This window comes from Rhynchophorus ferrugineus, unplaced genomic scaffold (assembly GCF_030347505.1).
Source record: "Rhynchophorus ferrugineus isolate W39M unplaced genomic scaffold, kcgeb_rfMv2 rfM3, whole genome shotgun sequence".
In the NCBI taxonomy this organism is placed as follows: domain Eukaryota; kingdom Metazoa; phylum Arthropoda; class Insecta; order Coleoptera; family Curculionidae; genus Rhynchophorus; species Rhynchophorus ferrugineus.
Window position 1 is genome coordinate 43,518,414 of NW_027472582.1, and position 24,089 is coordinate 43,542,502.

Below are 24,089 nucleotides of genomic sequence, written 5' to 3' on the forward strand. Positions count from 1 at the left end.
ATTTCCATATCTGGTACTTAGTGTCAGTAATATTACTGCCATAATTCCCAACTGGCGATTATGCTACTACTGGGTAATCTCTCGATTTATTACTCTTTGGAGAGGAATCATTATCTTTCACTTGCAAAGTATTATACTGATAGTATTTTGCACTTGATATTCTTCAGTATCCTGCAATAGTTCATGGGTTGGGTGTCTGGAATACTCACTTACTTCAGTTCTATAGTTCTAGAAATATTTTTAGAATTTCTATTTCAGTTAGAATCACATAATACGATCACCATCCATTAATCGATTCTGGTCAAATCAGGTTATTTGTGTTGACTATTGTATACATTTTTAATATAAATTTCTTGGTATTACCCATTAGTATCACAAAACCGATTTTTTAACTGTAAAATATAAGATATACATACCAAATTAAATCGCTACAAAAGAAGTGACGCTATTCTTTTGTAACATTTGTGATTGGTATTTGACTTCTAAGCTTTTAACCAAAGTCTTAGTAATCACACTTGTAATCTAACAATAAACCTTTTTGTAGAATATGTCTACAGTTCGTTATTATTGAAATGAATATTTTGTGATTTCTTATTACAGTCATATCATGCCTACAAAAGTCACATAAAAAGAGCGACCTTATATATTTCATTTTAAAAAGTATATATAGTTACTAATTTAATTACTTGTAAAATCAAATATTATTGTTACTTACCCCAGGGCACCATCTACATAAACAAAAATTAGCATAGATCCATTTAAATGATTTCGCCATTACATCACCAATGTTTGATAAGTAAAGAAGAAATAATGGCATGCCAATAATTGCGTATACTATGCTAGCGATCTTTCCTTGGGGTGTGTGGGCCCAAATGTTTCCATAACCTGAAAAATAATGTCAAGGATAAATGTTTGCAAAAAAAATAATTTATTTTAGGTAATTTATATTGACCTATTTAATAGTTTTGATATATAATAACATATACATTTTTTTTGTGGATTTTGGATACATTTCAATTTGGGTCAATATATTTTTAGTCAGCTGTTTTAACATATTTCTAGTCAATAAGTCATAAAAAATTAAAGATGAACATTTTATTTAAAAATCCTTAACTTAGCATTAATAATGCTTAACATTTTTAATACAATGTGCAAGATATGTATACGCTATAAAACGAAATATATATTCGAATCTGACTTTTTTTATTACAAATTATGAAGTCTAGTCTAAGAATATCTTAGTTCTTGTTCAAGGGATAGAACTCCCCATGAACACTCTTGCATTTATTTGTACTTTTAATTGGCCAACAAGGCAATTCGATAGCCAAGTCACGTCCACAGCGACCAGCAATAAATTACAGTAGATATAAGCGGCAGAAACAGCGAAACTGGGGAACCACGGACATAGATTTATTTGTAGGCACTTTACTTTTATTAACAAGTGACTTTGATTCATAATAAGAAAACAATATTTCTCAATCAATATCTATGGAACATCTTTTTAACAATTTATACAAACATTATTGGAATAATACTGGTGGGAATAAATTTGACCCAATTTAGAAATTTACAAAATTAAAAAAGTTAAAAATTACATAACTACACTTCTGATTGATTTATTCGACTACATATTATAATATAGTTAATAGTAAATATTTTAGCTGACGTCAAATAAGCCAAATACTAAGCACAGAGTTTTGAAACATATTACTTAACCCTTAGTACATTTAAATCAGCATATTTGGAGAACAAGATCAAAAGAAAATGTATTAAAACTACAATAAATGTGCAAACTGGATCTGGATTCTCTAAAGAAATTTCTTGATTCAGTAAAATATTTTACTTCATATTTGTAAACTTCTCAATTATATTCCTGATTGTAACTTTAAATATATATAGGCAACAGTGTGAAATCGGACAAGGAGAGTAGCTATCCCTGTTTACCCAATAATCAGGTAGGTCTTCTGGGTCGCGGGATTCGAATAAAGTAAGAACGTTATAATATTGCATTTAAAGTGGTTCTCTAGTATTAATAAGTCGTTAAAATATGTTGTGTTTATAGTAATAGGTTAAAAAGTTTTCTAAAAACTTTTACAAGATTTATACAAAACATAAACAAACATTAAATATTAATATATATTGTTATAATAACTGACCACGAAAACTAAAAACAAGTATTAATATATCGGAATAAAATAATGTTTTACCCGAAAAACGATAAAGGTTCGTCAATCTTTAGGTTTGTAGTAATATTAGTTATGATTTTAATATAACTAAATATAATGAATTAGAATATTATAGAAACAAATAGCCAAAGGGATTAGAATAAGTCTGAAGTGACATTTAGTGATTGTCCTTTAAGTTATTGTTTATTTATTTTCAGAATTATTCTTCAATAACTATTTTTATTATTTATTTTAGCCTCAAAAATACTTATAAATTAAAAAAATTAGTATCTATAAGATAGTAAGCAATGATATTCAGATTACATTAGAAAAAATATTTTAATAATAATAAATAATAATGAAATATATTAAATCTAGTTTTATGAAGCCATCCATGGGTATTTTTAATTATACATGATAAATACTCAACATGTAATCGTTATCAACATATTTCAAATAAATTGAAATTGAATTTTCAAACCGAAAGAAGCCGGAGAACTACTAACTCTAATTAGGTTAAAAAAGGGATGTCAACCACCCATCATCTATTCAGTAAAATTTAACAGTGGATTTTCCTGCGCGATAAACATTAGACAACATGAACAACGAAATTGTGCGCTCACACCGTCCGAAATAATCAGGTAATTTGTTTAGCGGATTAATTCCATTAGGTAGAGAACATCTGGATCGAGTGGTATGCATCTGGCTGCAAATTAGCCTCTGACCTGGACGGAATTTCGTAATCCCATAGGACGCGTCAGAGAACGGAGAGATCTAAAGAATTAGCGGTGGCGCGACAGAAAATGTAATTTTTGACATATCTGCTTCGTCTAAACACACTCTATTATATCTCAATGGTTTAAGAAATGTGGCAAGCATAATCTACAAGGAGATCTTTTAAGCGGAACGGATCAACTTTAAAGGCCCACAGAGATCGTGCAATTAACGCCATCTGTTTAATTTGTTACTCCATTACTGATATCAAATCACTACGGCAAGTTCATACGATCGGGCGGCATATCCGGGTAATCAAACTTTATCATAGAACAATGAAAACCAATTTTCTTTTAAGCCCAACTGAAAAATATTTATATACCACAAAGCAGTCATGATGATGAATATTCTGCGTGAACAATTTGATGGTACGGCGATCTAACAATAAATTGTCACCAACAACATGCGATTTTGCTGCACTGGAGTTTTTGATATTAGTAATAAACCGCAATTCATGCCATCATGAGACGCTCAATTCATTTTTAATGATGTTATATTCCATAAATACTAGCCCACAAGGGCCTTTCAAATAAAAATAATCTTTAAAACCTCACACAAAACGTATTTAATTCCATTTCACTACGGGTGTATCTTTATTGAAAAGCCATATGTAATAATTATTTTAAATACATTTTAAATATATTAAAAAACATTTTGTTATAGTTTTGTAATTCAAATTAATGCAATTCAAAAATTATTAGTAAATAGAATATGTAATTAATTTTTCAGAATTTAAAAACCCTTTTTAACTTGATACAGGTTGATTATGTTTTAACTTGCTTCAACAATAAACACTGATTTTGACACTAGTGATAAAGAACACGAAAAAATAAGTGAAATAATTAATGAATCCCATGAAACTTGTTGATGCTAGAGGCGTTAAATTAAATGAAATTCAAGAGGAACTGCCTGAAATACAAGGAACAGCTTCAAAGGCGATTTCAGAACGTCTCGAGAACTAATATTCGAAGATATCAAAATCGGAAGGTTTTTGGTCTCCAATCGTGACCCAAGACGCACTTAATCGTGGAATGAGTCAACCCATGCATTATCGCCCTTGTTGAATATTAATGAAAAGAAGTTAATGCTGTACATCTAACGAGATTAATTCTAAATGCTAGTATGAGAGTCTATAGCTTAACGAAACCACCACTGTTAAATGGTATAGTGTAACAATTGATGCAATTCAGCTAATACTTCTAATATACCAATGTGATTTTTCGACGCACTTGATCAAATGTCAGCATAGAAATTTGTAGGCATTTCAGTAGAATATGCATTTTCATCAACAAAAAGATATTACTTTTTCTATCACTTGTTTTGGCTGATCAATCATAACCTAGCCGAACAACACTTAATTTCTTTCAAATAAGCCAAAACTAGTTTTTCAACGATTGCTCTTCTTTTATATTACTTTGTTTCATTTGCAAAATTACTCTTATGGAAATTTGTAGAAATATTGTTATAGAATATAGACATTATTTGAATCTTCCTGGAATATATCCTGGTTCTTAAAGTAGGTTTTAACGATTACGTTTAAAAATGTAATTTTAATGAGCCTGAAAAGAAACATCCCAGAAGTCTAAGGAAGTTTCACGACAGCAAAACAATTTGATTTGATACAAATATACAACTGAAACTCGCAAAGTTTTTATGACATAACATAGTAACATAATGTTGACAACTCACCGTAACTATTAACGGACGGGATAAAAGCTGAATCGATCATTTGAAAATGTTTATATAGCTTAGGATACAAATGTAAAAAATGAACCGCATTTTTTATAGACTACAAATATATCAATACAAAATCATATACAATCAACAATACAACAATTCAGTATCATATACAAAATAAGTCTCAGAATTTGCAAAATAACTCCCAAAATTAATACTTAATCACTAATAATTTCTTAATGTAATTTTTATTCTAATTAAAAAAATATATAATTAAAATCTATTTTTACTTATTCTTTTTAGTAGTTATGATAGTATACACAATTTCTTACGAAACACCACCATTATATAAAAAATAAATCAGTATATTAATTTATACGGAGGAATAACGCTTACTACCAATTACTTGTAAAAGTATAAAAATATATAAATGATTTGATGTTCGTTAGTTTCTCTAAAACTCGAGAATGGCCGGACTGATTTGGGTAGTTTTGGATTTGAAATATTCATGGTATTTAAGGGAAAGTTTACATAGTAAGAAAATACATAAAAAATGATCGACATTGTTTTTATATATAAGTAAGCCCGAAAACTTATTTTGTGACGGAAAATATCGAATGCTGATTAAATCTACCAGTCACTATTATGAAACCCCGATTAGCATAAAGAATATATTAAACACTGATGATAATTTCTCGGCACCCACCATTTAACACATTACTACGATTCATATTTCATTCAATGAAAATATTTTTTAAATATCAAGTGGTAAATAACATAATGACGTATAAATCAAATATGATATATAACAGGTCAACTGAAAAGTCCCCGGCCTACTATAGTAAAATAATTTTTTTGCCAAAATTTGTTTTTTTTTTATTCAATATAATTCCCTTCTGGGCGATACACCGATTATAGCGACCCTCCAACTTTCGATACCATTTTTGCAGTACGATTTGTCTTTTGCTTCAAAATAGGTCTCAGTTTCGGCGATCACCTCTTCAATCGACGAACATTTCTTCCCAACGAGCATTATTTTGAGATCTGAGAACAGGAAATAGTCGCTGAGGCCAGATCAGGAGAATACGGTAGATGAGGAAGTAATTCGAAACCCAATTCATTGATTTTTACCATCGTTTGCACTAACTTGTGACACGATGCATTGTTTTGGTGAAGCAGCACTTTCTTTTTCTTCAAATGCCGCCATTTTCGGCAATTTCGTCCTTCAAACGGTCCAATAACGCTATGTAATACTCACATGAACACATGGTTCTTTTTTTAAGGTAGTTCATGAATATTATTCAATTCCCAAAATACAGACACCATAAACTTGCCAGCCGACTGTTGCGTTTTCCCACGCTTTGTTTCATCCATTGTCACATATTGATGCAAAACCTCGGGTTTATTACGCTTGATCATCTTCAAACACTACTCCGAATCATCAACTCGTCGTTATTTTTGATCAATAGTGAGTTCGGGCAGCACCCACTTCGCATAGAGCTTTCTGATACTCAACTATTAGTGAATGATATGATGTACACGTTCAGTTGATATCTTTAGAGATTTCAATTTACGGTCATTCAAAATCATTTTGTGATTTTTTTAAATGTTTTCGTCGGTAACAACCTCTTTTGGACGTTCACTGCGTTCACCATCTTCGGTGCTTATTTCACCACGTCTAAACTTAGCATACTAATCCTTGATGGTTGATTTTTCTGGGGCAGTGTCCGGACACTCGGCATCAAGCCAATTTTTTGCTTCAACTGTATTTTTTGTCCTTCAAAAAGCAATATTTTATCAACACGCGAAATTCCTTTTTATCCATTTTATTCACAATAACAAAAGTTGCTTGACTCAAAATGCTGTAATTCACAAACTAATGATTCGACAGCTGTCAAATTTATACACGCATCTTTCAAGGGTTTTGGCTAACTAAAGCACATATGGATTTAATTATAGTAAGGCCATCTATGTGTCAGGCTTTTGAATTGAGCTGTTATGATATCGAAGCATTTAACAAAAATTGAGTTGAGATACCTAGTGTCTGTTTATGGTAAAGCAATTTTATAAATGTATTTCATATATGTTACTATTTAATGCTCGAAAGCTTTCTTTAATTTATTTTTAACACGTGTTAACGACATTGATTACCAGTGAGAGATAAAAAACGATAATAGTCGTATTGGCATGTCACAATTGCATTTGAGAGTGGCTGGAAATGAAGGACAGGCTTAGAATATAACGAGTTTGTACACATCAAACACAGCAACAGCACGTACGATACAATGAAATTGATCGATTACGCAGACGCAGTGTTCCTGTGATCCAAGATCGAACAACTACCACCACCATATTACTATCTGGAAATTTAGATTATACTGCCAAAAAATCAGTTGTTATTGGGGCAGTGATTATCCTTTGACAATATTATAGGGCATTAAAATACAACGGTGAATATACAGGGTTATGTTGTGCCAATGTATCATTATATTTTATGGACAATCCGGATGGGGAAACTGATCAATTCCAACAGACTAGCGAACTGTTGTTCAAGAAATTCAAACGTTCCATAAATATATTCAAAATACCATTGGATCTGATATCATCTCAGGACCACCATATCGTCATAGAACTTGACAAAGCATGTGGTGGCTATACACCAATTGGCTATTGTTATTGTGGGAGAAAATTTTCAACACAGATATAAATTATATAAAGTCAAAGTTCATGTGGTTATCAAATTTTAGCATAAATTCATCCATAAACCAATCATAAGAAAATCATATAACCATTTTTTATTTATTTTTTACCTCACAAACTACACAATTAAAACAGTGAGCTATGAAACAATTAAAATCCAATTGTTCGAAGCGGATCACTTTAAAGTTCTTGTAAAATAATTAGATGAAAGAAACACCCAAAACCACACATTCGGGCCAAAATCCGAGAGAACATTTAAATTCGTGTTAAAAGGATTACATCACGGGACGGACTTTAACACTATCAAGGTACACTAGCTGAAAAAGGTCACGAAGTCGTAGATGTTCACAATATACCACATCGCATGACAAAAAAACCTCTGTCTATGTTTTATATAGATATAAAACCTAATGGAAATAATAACAACGCCAGTTAACGCCAGTTAACAAAATATTGAGGTCATGATGGTTTCCGAAACACACTTTACGGACAAACATTATTTGAAAATTAATAAATATAAACTTTATCATACAAATCACCCTAATGATAAAGCACATGGAGGTACAGCCATAATAATTCGAGATCATATAAAACATTTCGAAAAAGAAAAATTCCGCAAAGACTACCTGCAAAACCATAGAGGAAGCCCATGGACCATTAACAATTTCTGCGATTTATTGCCCACCCAAACATAACAACAAGGCAGAACAATTTCAAGAATTCTTCAGTACGCTAGGTAATAGATTTATAGCAGGACGAGATTATAATGCCAAACATTTAATGTGGGGTTCAAGAATAATAAACTCAAAAGGTAGAGAACTGCTAAAAGCCATAAGGACAGATAACTTACAACATATCTCTACTGGTGAACCAACATATTGGCCTTCAGACAGAAATAAAAAACCAGATATAATAGATTTCTGTTTTACAAAAAATATTGATCCAAAAAAGTGTCAGACAGGATCATGTTTCGACCTGTCTTCTGATCATTCACCAATAATAGTAACAACTTCTTCAAAAATTACCATCAAAGATAAACCCCCTTCTCTGTGCAATAATAGAACTAACCGGCCCTCATTTAGAGAAAATTTAGACCAAAATATCTCTAAACTTACCATTACAAACTGAAATGGATATAGAAATAGCAGCAATAAATCTTATAAAAAATATACAGGAGGCAGCATATTCCGCGACTCCCAACAGTGAAACATTTCCAAGAAAAAATACACATATATCATGTACAATACAGAAAAAGATAGCAGAAAAAAGAAAGTTACGATGAAATTGGCAACAGCAAAGGACTGAAGAGTATAAAAGAAAATTTAAAAGAGCTGAAAGAACTAATCCAAATTGAACAAAACCAAGGCATTCAAGAATACCTAGAAAACATGACATCAACTGAGGCTACAGACTATTCGTTGTGGTAATCAACAAAAAAGCTTAGGAGATCCCAGCAGCATAACCCACCTATTAAAACAAACAAAAATAATTGGGCGAGAAGCAATAAAGAGAAGGCCAACATTTTCTCAAAACACTTAAAAAATGTTTTTAAACCTTTCCAGTCTCAGCTACATAAAGATGAGGAAAATAAAATTACTAGCTTTCTAGATTCGCCATTTCAAATGGATTTACCGCACGAGAAATTAACGGTCAAAAAAGTTAAACATACAATAATGAGAGAGATTAATATTAAAAAAGCTCCTGGTTATGACTTAATTACTGAAAAAATTTTAAAAGAACTATCAGAAAAGGGTATAAAACTATTAACATTCATATTTAATGCTATGCTACGAATTAATTACTTCCCTAGTATCTGGAAAGTAGCTAAAATATTAATGATTCTTAAACCAGGAAAAATACCAGAAGATGTGACCTCCTATGGACCTAAAAGTTTATTACCAATAATCTCGAAAGTTTTAGAGAAATTATATATAAAAGAGCTAAACTATATAATAGAAAAAAGAAAAATTATTCCAGAACATCAGTTTGGCTTTCGCAATATGCATGGGACTATAGAACAAGTGCATAGACTTATAAACCAAACAAACGCTGACCTAAATGCCAAAAGATATTGTTCGGCTGCTTTCCTAGACATATCTCAGGCTTTTGACAAAGTATGGCATACGGGCTTGCAGGTTAAACTAAAGAAACTTCTCCCTCATCCGGACTATCAGTTACTCAAATCGTATCTCACTAACAGACATTTTATTGTAAATCAAGGTGATGAAGATACCGAATTAAATCCCATATATTCAGGAGTTCCGCAAGGTAGTGTACTGGGTCCAGTACTGTATCTTCTGTATACGGCTGATCTGCCCACCACAAAAATAACTACTGTGGCAATATATGCAGACGATACAGCAATCTTAGCATCCCATGAAGATCCAGTCACAGTATCAATAAACCTACAAACCCACCTGGACCAAATACAATTATGGTTGAAGACATGGCGCATTAAAGCCAATGAAACAAAATCCACGCATATAATGTTTACCCTGCGTAGAAGAACATGTCCACCAGTGAATATCAATAATCGTCAACTCCCCCAAGCAGAGCATGTTAAATATCTTGGTATGCATTTGAATCGACGCCTAACCAGGAAGAAGCACATACTCTCTAAACGGAAACAACAGAGACTAAAATTATATCAAATGTATTGGCTCATCGGGCGCAAATCTAAGTTATCATTAGATAACAATCTATTGGTGTATGAGTCTATACTCAAGCCCATTTGGACATATGGAATCCAACTATGGGGTACTGCTAGCAAATCTAATATATCCATCATTCAACGGTTCCAAAATAAGGTGTTGCGTGCCATTGTTGATGCTCCGTACTATATTTCAAATAAAGTGATACAACGCGATGTTCTTCTAGAACCTATAACGAGTGTAATTCATCGTGTTTGTGTGAAGTACTTCGAAAGACTGTCAGTGCATCCCAATGTACTCGCTAATCAGCTAAATATGCGACGTGATAGTGAAGTGCGTAGACTAAAATGTTTAACACTACCTGATCTGATTACTGGACATATGTAGACTTTAGAATAAGCTTTAGAATAAGACTAATTAATTAAGATAATATTTTATACAGAAGATTGCTTAATGAAGTGATTTTCTACATGCCATGTATATATATAATATAGACATAAGAAATACTTATTGCCAATAGGGCAGATTGTGGACTCACGAAGAGTAAAAATTAGCTCAAAAACATTATTTGATATTTTCCTAAAACATAACTTGTTATTAAAACAAGTAAATAATTTAAGTAATGTAAGTAATATTATTTAGTCCTTTTTGGCACTTTTCGCAAGAGCACCTAAGTATCAGTGTAATTATTATTATTTTCTGTAATAATATATTATCTATATATGATATGGCTATATATTACATAACAAAAATTAATTATATAGATCCCTAAATTAATTTGAAAATTAATATTATTTGCTATATTAGAGATCTTATAAAAGAACATTAGGATATAAGATAGAGGACTTGGCGCATTATTTCGGCAAGCTCATCAGCTGAAATGGAATTAATTTCGTAAATAATTCAGCTTGGCATCAAAATCCAAATCCATGTTCACATTTAATGGTAAGTGTTTATCTCTACTACTTACCCGGATACAGTCTTTGTTCTAGATACGCTCTTGAATTTATGTTCGACAAAAATATACCACAATTATTCTTTTATTTAACCTTCATTATTGGAAGTACAATTTTTGATTTGATTTAAAATTTAAATTCAAATATTGGTCAATTTATGAATTTCATTATATTTAGTATATTGTATTATAATTTTTATTTCCTTTTGTGATTTATTTTCAAATGCCTTATAAACATGGAGTTATTAGGTCTATAAATATATTTCCGCCATTCTACAAAATCGATTTGCGTCAACAATAAATTATGTTAAAATGATCTAACATAAAATAACTTTAAAATCGCATATCTCTAGTAATACTTACCCAACTAATTTTAATTAATTAATTGAATAATTTTTTATTCCCCAAAAAATAATAATACTAAACAAAACAAAATCTAATTAAAAAACTGTAGTTATCAATTACTTTATTATTTATTTCTTAATTTATTTTTATTTGATATATATCATTATATATAAAACATATATTTATAAAAAATATATCGGATATTTTTATAATATCTTATTTAATATATATGCGTAATATATATTTAATACACTTTCATTATGTAAAAATAAATTATAGTACCATTTTTAATTACTCAAAATTCCAAATATATGTATATGGTTTTAAAAAGTACAATAAATATTAATTGTGTATTAACCGTAACCATTTCTAAAACTTTATAATAGCCACCAATTTCTCTACAATAAAAATGGGCATATAAAGTAACTGCCTAAAATGGATGTGGTGAATGCTTAAATAGTTGTGGGATTAACTAACAACATTTGGTAACAACATCTTATATGTACATGTTTAATGAGTTTCTAGTTCATTGCTAATTTATAGCGGTTTTTTGCTGCTAAGAAAATTACGAATATCTTACCAAAATACATTAGCAGCATTAGTCTTATGTTATTTTAAACATAAAGTATTGTAAATAAGACTTTGATAACTTTTAATCGTCTTTTCAGTCAAATAATACAATGTGTAGAAGGCAAATTAAAGTTCCTATATTTATTATAATTAGCTGTAATAAATAAAATTAATCCTATTGTTATCGCCTATATTAAACTAAAAATTTTTCCCGAAATGATAAGAGCAGAAATCCGATAGCGTTTTCGGCAAAAAAGTAAACTGAGTTACTTCGTGAGAACGCAGTGGTGGCTAATGATAAAAAATTTAAGGTTTTCTGCGATTTTTGAAAAAAAAAGTTATCTATTTTAAATTAAGTCCTTTCTACGTGCTTTTCTGTTTGTAAATTTGCTAATCTATTTGTCATTAAAATTGTCCATTTCGGAGATAAACTAAATACTCTTCAAAGTATTCCGAAAAGAAAAGTTATAAAATCAACTACTAGATGCTTTTTAAAATGAAGCAGATCTTTTGCACAATTTATTATAACATTACACATTTCTAAAGCAGAAATTCGGCGATCAAATGTATCTGTTGCCTTGACAGTTGCGTTTATTTTCTGGTGGCACATGATTTATTATATCTGATGCTTTACTAATGATATTATCAATATTATTTCGAACCTGAATAATTCTGCGTTCAAAATTAACGATAGCGTCTCTTACTTCCAATTTTCTTTGCTGCGGTGAGTTAAAAAGGATGTTCACGTGGAGCATCACATGTTGGAATAAAGTTAGCCAAAATTGAAGATCAAATTATTTAATGTACAACGAATACGGGCTGTTGCACTCTTCATTGCTGGAGAATTGATCTTCTGTTTGATCCATAGGCTCAATGAGATGGTTTCCATTTTCGTAAACAACATTTATAGTCCGAATATTAAAGGTGCAACGGGTAGGAGCGCCGTGGGGGATCATTCTGTTCATAATTTTGTTCAGCACTTCTACTTATTGAGGTGAAGGATTAAGAAAGCCAGGAATGTCTTGTAGATTGCCAAAAAATACACGTACTTGCTTATTTGTGGAAACAGCTTTAGATATAATCAAATTTAATTGGTGAGTATAACACTGTACATAGTAAGCAAATGAATATATTTTTAAATTAATGGTATTTTTAATTTAATTCAATGCTTGAACGGTTGCATGTTGACCGCTCATCGCCGCTGCTCCGTGATAGTTAGGTGAGATCAGTTTGTTGAAAACTTTAAAGTTTAATAATAAGGGACTAAGAATTTTTAGAACTTGAAAGCTAACATGGCCTTTTCGTTTCAAACTAGATTATGAATCTCTGGTGATAATGTAAAATTTAATGATAAAAATTTTAAAATAGGTAATTGCATCAAATAGGTTAGACCTAAATATGTTACAACTTCACTGACTGAGGCTCACTGAGAAACTTCACTTTTCAGTATGTGTCCTTTTGTCGAAGGGTGAACTGTGTATTTAAAGAAAAACGCAGCTGAAGTTATCAAAGAATGAGAGTTCTGCCAGGTAAAAAATCAAGACGAAAATTTGATCTGTGTAAAACATAAGAATAATATGCAGAATTGTCGGAATTAACACAAGAAACAATTTCCAATCGCTTGAAAACCATAGAAATGATAATAAAAGCATAGAAATGAAAAGCTTGGATATATTGTGCCGTATTTATTGAAGTCAAGAGACATTGAAGTATTTCATCGTGTGAAATGCTGATTCGAAGGAAAAATCGACAAGGTTTTTTGCATCGTATTGTTACTGGTGATGAAAATTGAATCAATTACTTTAATCAAAAGCGACAACATCATGGAATCACCCAGTCATGGATCAACATTAACGGCAAAGCCGAACATCCATGGCTCCAAACTAATGTTCTATATTTGGTGGTATCAGCCTGGTGTGGTATAATATGAGCTTCTAAAACCTAACGGAACCGTTCAATGGAAATCGGTATCGACTACAATTGAACGTGACAGCACGAAAAATGACCGGAATACGAATGAAGACAAAGGAATGTTATTCTTCAGCATGACAATTCTCCCACAACCACAATCGGTATTGCAAAATTAGTGAAAACATACTTGGAACCAATGAACTGGGAAGTGGTACCTACTCGTTGTTTTCTCCAGACTTTGCTCCTTCATTCTTGAAACCCATACATTTTCTGGGAGATCAAAAAAGCGATTTTTCACAATAAAGCTTCAAATGAAAAAAATCCTTTCATATGCCTAAAACTAATTTGTAAGCCTAATATTAATTGGAAGTTATTTCCAATGGTGATTAATTTAAAATTATTCTGAAGCCCTCTATGAGTAAATTTATAATCCAGTTCTGCTATATGTCAAAAGTTACTTAAAAAATGCAATCGTATTATTGGCAACGTTCAAAGTAATTTCATTATGCTGTCAAACTTTGAAAGCATATAATTTCCTAAACCACACAGCATTCTTAATAGCGATGTCCCTTTTAGTAAAATACGTGATAAAAACAAGACACACTAAGCTATAGTAAACTAAAGAGAATTTGTAAGGACAAAGGCCCTGATTTGCTTGCCTCGAACAATTTTCCTCAATTCTAATCGCGTTATCTTAAGTGCACTTAAGTTTTAATTACGAAGATGCTTTTCCACTAAGTAGATATTATTTCATCTTATTGTTTTTGCTGTCTTTTATGAAACAATTATTATGAAGCTCACAACATATGCGTAAACTTATGTTACATTGTTATGGAAAGTTTGGTGAAAAAATAAATTAATATTTGAAATATATAATATAATAACCAAGTTTTATATAAATAACTTCTACGAATTAGTTAACGCTTTGCAATTTTATTAAAATGCAATATAGTCACAGGTCAACAAAATCTGGCATCGAGGCCGGATTATGTGAATTATAAAACTATTGTTCGTTTCGCTGCCAAGTTAGTTCAAGTAGTGTAAATCAAATTAATCCTTTCGGAGCTCGGTGGCATTACTATAAAACCGCATATATTTTTAACTTAATGAACATGCTATTTAGCCTGAATGCGAACTAATATATGTTATAGTGATTCATTTTATCAGTAATTTTAGTTTTGTCTTTTGTGAATATTTTGTGATTATTTGTGGACAACTGTAAATAAAATTTAAGGAATTTAATATAAAAGAGATTATGAAACCTTTAATGATTTAATTATTTTATACAACAAAAGTAAAATTAAGGCTTGTTATATTTTATTGATAAAAATGTGTAAATATTGATTTAAACTGTTTAGATATGGCTTTACTCACTATAGACTACACTATAAATGGGTAATAAAAAGAGTATTAGCAAGCTACTTGATATTTAATAAATTCCCTAAAATTATTGTACGATTATTTTATAAATATCTACATTTGCGAAAATACGTACATATATTAATAATAATATTAAGTAAAAACGGAACAAAAATTATTTATTACTAATTTCATTTAAATTATTTTACCTATAATCTTAACTCAGTAATGAAGTTATATTTATAATAAAGTATAATTAAATATTATAAATAATATAATTAATGAAATTTTAATAGTAATACTTGATTTTGTACGAAAATTAGCTTTTCAATCAATTTTTCTTTTAAAATCGTATTCTTTCTTTAAATTTATATTATAGTCATCTAAATCTATAGTATCTATATATACATATATATATATATATATATATATATATATATATATATATATATATATATATAAATATATATATATATATATATATATATATATATATATATACATACATATATATATATATATATATATATATATATATACATACATATATATATATATATATATATATATATATATATATGTATATATATACTTTTACTATCATTTAATTTAGCACATTTATATATCATTTACTAAACTAACAACATTAATATACAAACATACATATATATACTTTTTATTACAATTATATTATTAAGCTCCTACTTCAATCTCATTAAACAGTTAGGTGGTCAACGCGGGGTTCATTTTTAATACAGATGTTTCCATAGCAAAAACAGAAATAATCAATGGCTAGAACGGTTTTTCTATATTTATATTGGAATTATGTTGTCAATATAAACAAATACTATATTCCGAAACCTAAGAAGAAATATATTAAATGATCTATTTATCCTATATTTGCTTTTCTATAGAAAGGCTTTCCGTCGGCACACGCGAAATAAACCAATAAAACGAGGGTACAAAGTGCGAGCTCGACTATCGCGAACTGAATATCTTGACAAATTTTAGATTTATACAGGGAAAGTTGAGAAAAAATCTACCACGTCTAAAAAAATATATATATATATATAAGAAACAGAAAATAGAATTAAAAAATAAACAGGTTAGAGTTAATTTACTACGGAATAACATAACATAAAATATAATAAATTACTCATATAAGTTCTAGGTTTTTCTGCGAAATATTGAGCTCTAAAGTTTAAAAACGAATTAATTTTCTCCATCGGTCCGTTTTTTTTACTTACCGGTGTTGACCGATTGTTTACACCAACGAATAGACATTAAATAAATCTGATAAATGGTTGTCAATCGAAGGTGCTGCTCATTAAGCTGCCGTTGCTACTTGGCAGTATTCATATAATCACTACATAGTATAAAACAAAGTCGCCTTTTCTGTCCCTATATCCCTATGTGCGCTTAAATCTTTAAAACTACGCAACGGATTTTGATGCGGTTTTTTTCAATAGATAGAGTGATTCAAGAGGAAGGTTTATATGTATAATACATGCATAATATACTAAGGCAACATTGCTAATTTTAGATGTTTCTAACGTGATGTCGTAAATTAACCTATTTTTTTAGGCTTATTTAGCAATTAGCAAAAACGCTGCCTAACCCTACGAGTTAGATCAAATTAATGTACTACAGTATTGTACACCATAAAAAGGTCTACAAAAAAGTCCGCGATGGTATATGTTTATCTTTTAGGGATAACCCACATTAACCATTTATATTGTTTACTTTTTACGTGAGAAAATGGCTTATTTACGAAGCTATTTTAAGCAATACGTCATTAATCCTTATCGAATTAAGTACCTTAAATACAGTGTGCAATTAATATAGATCAATATGGTTCCTTACAGCATGTAAATTAAACAAATATTTTCGGAGATATTACAAATTTAAAATTTGCGTTTAAAAATGTGTAATGTAATAAAAATTGTATGAATTTAGATATTCCAAAGATAGCAGGAAATCTTCATAGTAAGTATAGGGGACGAGGAATTGTTTTACTCCAAATTTAATGCGTGCAGGCCAAGGGCAGTAATGAATGAACCAAAAATACTGGATCGATTTTAATCATGTTTTCATTGAGTGACATAGGCATATATATTTTATGCCCGTGCAAAGTCGGAGCGGGCCGCTATGTTTTTATATACAACGTTCATATTTTTTCTGTAGTGTATTTAATTTAGTATCAGCATTGCACCCGTGCGAAGCCGGGGTGGGTCGCTACTAGGTATATAAAACAGAACCCGCCAAAATGACATGGCTACGACGGACTGTTAAGATCGACCCATTCCAACTGAAAAAAAACCCTATAATGAATTAATTAATCTTATACTGTTTAATACTTATACTGCTGAAATCCATAAGATTAAATAAACATGTTCGTTTCGTAAAATATGATGGATTAAATATTTAGTTATATAAGTATAATATTTGTATTATATTAAAGGCTCTTAATTAATCAGGTTTCAGGATCTACTGTAGCCTAATACATTGTATATTTCATATCAATTATTAAAACTCAAGAAACTATATAAGTTCATAGTAGATCCCTGACTATAACACGTCATACATTTCAAAGAAATCATACACCATGATACCGTCAGACTTGTAAAAGTAAGAAACCTCAAACATAAATGAAAAGCACCCTTATTTCCCATTAGTAAGGCTGTGCTGTGTGCTAAGCCCAGAAACTGTTACAATTTCTTTATCATAAACAATTACCAAAACCAATATATTGAAAACATTGAATGTTATCATATGTTATCATTAGTTATAAAATAACTTCAATTAATAATTCAATTGGCAAATGAATATTCAATTTAATCAAGCAGCGTAATTTACGAAAATTAAACCTATAATGTAATTTACATTGTTAAAGTAATTCAGAGGAGATGCTCATTAAGTGGTCGTTGTCATTTGGCATTATTTAAATAATAAATACATTAAACATAACCTGCTAATTTAACATAACCATACGAGTTGTTAATGTCGACGACCCCAAGTTAAGCGACCCATTTCAACTGAAAAAAGAACCTTACCCATTATGATTAGATAAAATTGCTTATACTGTTGAATTTCATTAGATTGAGTCAAAATATTCGATTAATAAAATATGATGGCTTAAATATTTAATTGTGTTATTATATATATTTATTGTTAAAAACCAATATTTACTTATTACGTTACATTATGTTTCAAATTACTTTGTTTTACGTATGTTTTATTGCTATTAAATTATCAATATTACAAGGTTAAAGTACCTATTTAATTTATAAACTGGAAAATTTAATTAGAAAAACTAATAAAAAAAAATTGAAATGAACATTTTTCAAAGATATTTTCAATGCCCGAGAAGCACCTTCAGGACAATTCGTAAAGCGGAAGTAAAACGTCTTTTAAAGGGATTCTGAAATAGCTTTTAGTGTGTGCTGATATGATGCTGAAAAACATGTCTGCTTAAAAGCCCTGTTGTGTCGTTATATAGGGCTAAAGCAAATCTATAGAAATCGGTCCACAAAGAAAACCGAATATTGAGCTCGGCTAACAACAATTTAAGAATACTTCAGTAATAATAAACGTATTTAATAAAATATTTTTAGATTGTACGCATGTTTTAATTTATTTTGTAAAGCAAATAATCACATCCCATTCTAATTATAAATTAGTTTTTAATTTAGTTTGTTGATAAAGGTTTTTTTATTTGAAGCTGTACTGTCAAAAATAGGCACAATGCATTTTATACATTTTACAAGTATTATCCATCGATAGCAGCTACCTTTAGCCATTTTTCCGATAATTTATGGATTCTATCTCGAAAGAATGATGTATCCTTTGAAGATATGCGCCAATCAACTCATTCTTTGTATTTTCAAAGAAGTGAAGCGTCACGGCTCATATATCAGAAAAAGTAGTAATCAAAAAGAGCAAGGTCTGAAGAATATGGCGAGCAAAGGCTTTCCCCACTTTAAAGTTTCCAAGTATGTTTTCGCCGGTTTTGCGAATTGTGGTCTAGCTGAAGATTGCCACTGTTGTATCTTTGCTCGTATTCCGACCGGTTCTCGTACATTGCTCTAAAGGTTAAAGGCTCTAAAGGATACAAATTCATCAAGTATAGTCCATAGCGATCTCCATTGATATGGGATACTCATTCATTAGGGTTTCGATCAAAATATACCACAACAAACTTATACCACCAAATACAGAGCATGCTTGAAGTCATGGATGTTTGGCTTTGCCGTTGATGTTGATGCATAACTAAATTGAATCCCCATTATTTTTTTTGCTTTGTATTATCATAATGGATCCATCATTATGATAATTCATCACGAGTATGATATTAGTTTCATTCGATGAAAAAAAACCTTTCCGATTTTTCCGTTGAAGCAACATTTAAAACATGTTAAAATGTTAACTGATATTATATATTTACTATAGAATGGCAGATAATAATATTCTCTTTTATAAAGTAAACAGCACCACAAAAAAATCAACAAATCCAACTAAAATATTTAAATATCTTCAAAGCCACTGTATATGATTTTTAATATATTCTCACAAGCAGCCACAATATTGACTTGCAAATGGCCCACTAAACTATCAAAAGGACCCATGGAAAATAATGATCTTTCCACAGATGACGCAGCTTAGTAATTAATCAGGTTTCAGAACGCATTGCAGCTTTAAGTGTCATATCAATCTTACTAAAACCCTAGAAACAACACAAGTTCATTAATATCAGATCTCTAACTATATCACGCTATACATTCCATGAAATCAGAGAAAATTATTTACAACGTTTATAACAACAAGCAAACGAACATGAAATAAAATGAATTTAGTGAACAAAATAAATCAAATATAAATTGAAAAACCAACTTCCAATTTAATTTTCAGTTTGTATGATTGTACAAATTATAATTAACCGTAAAATAATAGTGAAAGCAGGTAAATTTAAAACCTTATAATATTTAAATATAAATTAAATGAAACACAATGTCGAGGTATAAGTAGATATCATTAATTTCACTGTTGACTTTTAAAACAACCCCCTTAATTTCATCTTAACACATTTGATTCGACTATGAAAATCAGTGCAACATGTAACAAATGTGACAACCATTAACACTTAATTTTAGATTAATAAAAATACAAATATTTACAATACATTTCAGTTAATTGTTCTAGTACTATTTTAATTATAGTTTAGTGTAATTTTCACTAACTAGGGTGTACATATCCAGCGTTAAGCAAATATGTTTGCAACTAATTTGACTGGCACATAAAACTTGTCTAATTTTCTCATTTCAAATCTCAAATATAAATGAAAAGATCCCAAATTGCTCATAAATAGGGCTGTCCTGTCACCTCAACCACTGAACCGCCAAGTCAAGAAACTGTTAGAATTTCTTTATTTTGAAACTATTACAAAAAGGAATATATTGAATACATTGAATATTATCTCAATTATAGAATAAGTTCAATCCAATTTAACTTAATAGGAAAATCAGTATTTAATTTAATCATGCTGCGTAATTTATAAAATTATACCAATAATATAATGTGTGATTATTAAATTTAGCCGGCTTGGTGGCGCAATGCTAAAGGCGATGGGACGGTCCTCTTACTGTTGCGATAGCCTGCTGGGGCATGGTCGTAAATATATGTTATATTCTAGGCAAGGGTGTAAAATCCGACAAGGAAAATGATCCCAGTCACCCCAGTAACCAGGCTGGGTAAGACCGGATGTCTTCTGGGATAATTTCTAAAGTTGGTCACTCGTCAGTCGGTAGGCTTAACGCTGAGGACCGTGGTTTGGAGCCCACATTAAACTTTAGGCCCAGTCCAGTTAAACCCATAGTTGGTAAAAGGAGCCTTACAAAAAAAAAAAAAAAATATATATATATATATATATATATATATATATATATATATATATATATATATATATATAAATTCAGCGTTTAACATTCCCTATAGAGTCATGTGTATGTGTTCGGATTTTTAGTCCAATTTATATATGGATTTTTTTAGTGGCCAAACCAAGTGCTTAACGTGGCTTCAGAACAACGGTTTTTGGCATTTCTGACTGGCGAGTAACTTAGAGACTATCCCAAAAACATCCATCTTACTCAGCCTGGTTACTAGCATGACTGGAACTATCCTGATAAGATTTACACTTCTGCTTATTGACAATCACACGTATAAATATACAATCATGCCCCGGCCGAATTTGAATTCCCAACTATTGCAGCAGCAGTGTAAGACGCTGCTTATAAGGCTTAAACACTGATACTGCAATGCCGGCTGATTTTAGAAGCGATCGACGATTCCGTTAACTTCAGCAGTTTTCGCACTGAAGATATGAATGTAAACAGCGACCGAAGTTCAAATAAAATCCACCTTATCAGAAATAATAAGGTCTTGCGATCTAGGACTGACTAGGCATGATAATTTCGCACTAACACGATTTCACACATAACTGATTATAATGTATATGTACATGTTTGGTGTAATTGTATCTTATGGACATAAAAGAATTTTCCTATGGTTCTCACGAATACAATCATTGAAGAAAAACTATAAAATTACACAGACTTCAATGTATGTGTAGACGGCATCCATGTAATAAATAAAAGGAATATTTATTTAACCATAATATTAGTTAAGGATGACATAAATACTAGATTTTCAGTTCACTTCAAGTTTTTTGACCAATCAATTCCAATGTCAATCAATTTGATCAGCAAATGCAATAATTTTAGGTGTACTTTAAACCATGTAATATTTCATTCAATGCATTTGAGATTCTGACATAAATTTTAAACATACAAAAACAAACAAAATAAAACTGACATAATTTTTTTTTTATTTCTGTGTTGTCTTAGGTACCTATTGTTTATTGTTACATAATGTTATCAAATTGATTATTTATTGTTTTTTTACATGTAGGGTAAAATTGCTTCAGTGTGTTAATTCATATTATAAGATTTCAGATTTAAAAATAGACAATAATGTGTGCAATTATGTATCAGAGCAACTATTCAAACAAATCTCAATATAACTAATATTTTAAAAATTTTCAATGAATGAACAATTTCATGAATCAAACATTATATTTTAAAAAAAGTAATATTAGAAAAATTTAGAATTCCCATATTATTAAAATGTATGTAGAAATACTGAAATTTGACACAACTGAAGATCTTGAAATATGGAATTACAGATTTGTTTTCCAATATTAATAATACATATGTTGTAATCTACATTATAGTATCAGCGATCAGGTATTTATAAAACCGTTGAAAAGAATGAGAATCGTTTAAAACTGCAAAGAAATAATAAAGTAAAAGCTCATTGTTTATCCGATATAAAACTAACGCAGAATGTGAAAAATAATATCTTAAAACACAAGTACCAACTAAAATTCGAATAGATGCTATATTGGATGATATTCGAGCTACAGCAGTGGGAATTTGAAAAGATTAAGGTTATGGACTCGTAAGATTTATATAATACTAGCGACCCGCCCCGGCTTCGCACGGGTGCAATGCTGATACTAAATTAAATACACTACAGAAAAAATATGAACGTTGTATATAAAAACATAGCGGCCCGCTCCGACTTTGCACGGGCATAAAATATATATGCCTATGTCACTCAATGAAAACATGATTAAAATCGATCCAGTATTTTTGGTTCATTCATTACTGCCCTTGGCCTGCACGCATTAAATTTGGAGTAAAACAATTCCTCTTCCCCTATACTTACTATGAAGATTTCCTTCTATCTTTGGAATATCTAAATTCATACAATTTTTATTACATTACACATTTTTAAACGCAAATTTTAAATTTGTAATATCTCCGAAAATATTTGTTTAATTTACATGCTGTAAGGAACCATATTGATCTATATTAATTGCACACTGTATTTAAGGTACTTAATTGGATAAGGATTAATGCCGTATTGCTTAAAATAGCTTCGTAAATAAGCCATTTTCTCACGTAAAAAGTAAACAATAAAAATGGTTAATGTGGGTTATCCCTAAAAGATAAACATATACCATCGCGGACTTTTTTGTAGACCTTTTTATGGTGTACAATACTGTAGTACATTAATTTGATCTAACTCGTAGGGTTAGGCAGCGTTTTTGCTAATTGCTAAATAAGCCTAAAAAATAGGTTAATTTACGACATCACATTAGAAACCTCTAAAATTAGCAATGTTGCCTTAGTATATTATGCATGTATTATACATATAAACCTTCCTCTTGAATCACTCTATCTATTGAAAAAAACCGCATCAAAATCCGTTGCGTAGTTTTAAAGATTTAAACGCACATAGGGATATAGGGACAGAAAAGGCGACTTTGTTTTATACTATGTAGTGATATAGCAAGCAACTAAATTGAATCCCACAGGCTCATGAGATCTAAATGATGCTACAAGTGTTAAAGCATGTGTAAATATGTGTGAAATGATATTTGCTCTTATGTAAACCATAACCTTAGTTTTTTCTACACTTTCCTTAATTTCAAGCAGGATTCAAGAATAATAAAATATTGCCATAATGGTATACGTGTTGTCTCTATGCATAGGCTTACTGGACATGGATTAAAATTGCATACCTTGCTTGTTATAATAACAATTGATTAGTTTTTATATTTATATATTATTTTGCCGGCGTACATCTTTAAAATTAAATAACTTTCTTTGAGTTTACTAAAAATATCTTGATATTAATTTTAGTATATTGGATATAATAAATAAATGATTTTAAAAAATCCTATAAAAAACTGTATCTCAAATATATATTAACCTCTAAATATTAACTAAATATATATTGTATATATAAGCTTTTCTTCTTATATTGTTTTATTACAGGGCATTTAACATATAGAAATTTTAGGTTAATGTAGAAAGTATAAAATAAAGCCTTGCGAAGTTGTCAGTCGCTGGGCTTTTGTAC

The 24,089-nt window shown here is 30.2% G+C and overlaps 1 protein-coding gene across 3 annotated transcripts in view; it reads right to left on the bottom strand.

Moving 5' to 3' along the window:
* LOC143193313 (potassium channel subfamily K member 18) overlaps positions 1-24,089 on the bottom strand; it is a 133,406-nt gene that overhangs the window by 27,536 nt on the left and 81,781 nt on the right. For all 3 annotated transcript variants that reach the window (XM_076399461.1, XM_076399463.1, XM_076399462.1), the window contains one exon: positions 716-885. In XM_076399461.1, the coding sequence (XP_076255576.1) occupies positions 716-885 (170 nt within the window). The remainder of the gene's footprint in view (positions 1-715; positions 886-24,089) is intronic.